Below are 1,982 nucleotides of genomic sequence, written 5' to 3' on the forward strand. Positions count from 1 at the left end.
CTGAGGCATGACCTATTCCATTTCTCTTTGTAGTGTGGGTTCATGATGATGGGAGTAATTAGACCACCCTGGTTTCTGGCAGGAGAAGAACAGATTCCAGGTTTAATGATACCTGACAAAGGGTCTTGCAGCATATAGGAATCAAAGAATCTGACTTTCTGTGTGTTTTCATCTCATACATCTTTCCACCCTGGATACATGCATGATGTTATTTAACCATTTTGCAATCATTTGGATGTTGCCTACAAGGGTCCTTGTAAACCATAAAGCATCAGACAAATAGAGGCTATTACATGCTTACAGGGTGCCATATCTAATGGTAGCATCTAGTAACCCAGTTTAGCTACTTCCAAGGAATTCCTCCCAGATAATCACATTTTTTTCTGGCTAGAGCTTATTGAGGATGGTCTTCTTCATAGCTTTCTTCAGCTCCTTGTTCCTGAGGCTGAAGATGATGGGGCTGAGGAAGGGAGTGAGGACTGTGTAGGTGGTGCCCATCAGGGTGTCTCCTTCCAGAGACTGGGGACCCTTGGGCTTGAGGTAGATGACAGAGGCAAAGCCATAGTGCACGACCACCATGGTGAGGTGGGACGCACACGTGGAGAAGGCCTTGTGCCGGCCCTCGGCTGAGGGGATCCTCAAGATGGCGGCCACGATGAAGGCATAAGAGAGGAGGATGAGGAGACAGCAGCCCAGCAGGGCAGTGATACACACCAGGCCCACGCCCATGGCCAGAGTGAAGACGTTTTCTCCACAGGCCAACTTCAGAAGAGGCTTTACATGGCAAACAAAATGATAGATCTCATTAGACCCACAGAAAGTGAGTTGGAAAATGGCAGATGTCACCACCAACCCAACGATGGAGCCTCCAGCCCAGGACCAGGCCACCAGGCAGGCACAGCCATGGGCACTCATGAGCACATTGTAGCGCAGGGGGTGGCAGATGGCCACGTAGCGGTCGTAGCCCATGACGGTGAGCAGGAAGGAGTGGGTGAAGCCAAACGTGAAGGAGAAGAACATCTGGCTGGCACAGGCAGTCAAAGCAATGGAGCGGTGAGTGGAGAGCAGGTCAGCCAGCATGCGCGGGATGATGGCAAAGGTGTAGAGGACCTCGGAGATGGACAGGGCGCACAGGAAGAGGTACATGGGCATGTGGAGGCTGGGCTCCCTCCAGATGGTGACCATGATGAAGAGGTTCCCCAGCAGCGTGAACAGGTACATCAGCAGGAAGAGCAAGAAGAACATCAGCTGAAGGTGGGGGAAGATGGAGAAGCCGATGAGGATGAATTCAGTCACTGCTGAGAGGTTGGCTCCCTGCATGGAGACTGTGCCTGCAGTGAGGTGTGACATGGAGAGGTCAGCTACTGGATGGAGGAAGGTCATCAGCTTCCATCATTCCTGGCCCTGCCCAAGGGGCTGCTCCTGATAAATGACAGGTGGCTTTGGTTGAGTTCCTACTCTGTGATTTAATCCTTTCATCAATGTATTGGGGGAGGTGCTGCTTTTATCACTCTGTTTTGAGTATCTTGAGAATACTCATTGAGAATATTGGGGTGCAGATTCTAAGCAACTTGTTTATGGCAAAGCTGTTGAAATGGCAGAGCCAACACCTGAACGCATGGCTGGCTGTCCCCAAAGACTCTTCCTTTCTATCCTTCTAGGTTGCTTGCAAAAATGAAAATGTTCCTTCATCAGACCTTCCAGTCATTGCTGCTCTGCCCTCCTGCTCCCTTCTGATAAATCCTGTTCTTCCCAGAGCTCCAGATACCACAAGACATACCTACCCTATGGTATCTCTACCTTAACATGGATCAATCCGATTCTTCCTCTGGAGTTATTCATGCAAGGCATCCGAAGCAGGAAACTGTAGAAATAATGTTCTGGTTGTTTTCCAGATCTCATGCAGCCCATCTGTATGTTCTGAGGCAATGCAACATAGCCATCTGACAAAGGGGTATGGGAGTCAGCTGATTGATTTTGAA

At 49.7% G+C, this 1,982-nt stretch overlaps 1 protein-coding gene across 1 annotated transcript; it reads right to left on the reverse strand.

Moving 5' to 3' along the window:
* Window positions 1–387: 387 nt before the first annotated feature.
* On the reverse strand, window positions 388–1,320 carry LOC137758775 (olfactory receptor 10H1-like). The gene has a single exon (XM_068534778.1). It carries the CDS (start codon window positions 1,318–1,320, stop codon window positions 388–390), a length of 933 nt encoding a protein of 310 aa, XP_068390879.1.
* Between the last annotated feature and the right edge of the window lie 662 nt (window positions 1,321–1,982).

Source organism: Eschrichtius robustus, chromosome 2 (assembly GCF_028021215.1).
Source record: "Eschrichtius robustus isolate mEscRob2 chromosome 2, mEscRob2.pri, whole genome shotgun sequence".
Lineage (NCBI taxonomy): Eukaryota > Metazoa > Chordata > Mammalia > Artiodactyla > Eschrichtiidae > Eschrichtius > Eschrichtius robustus.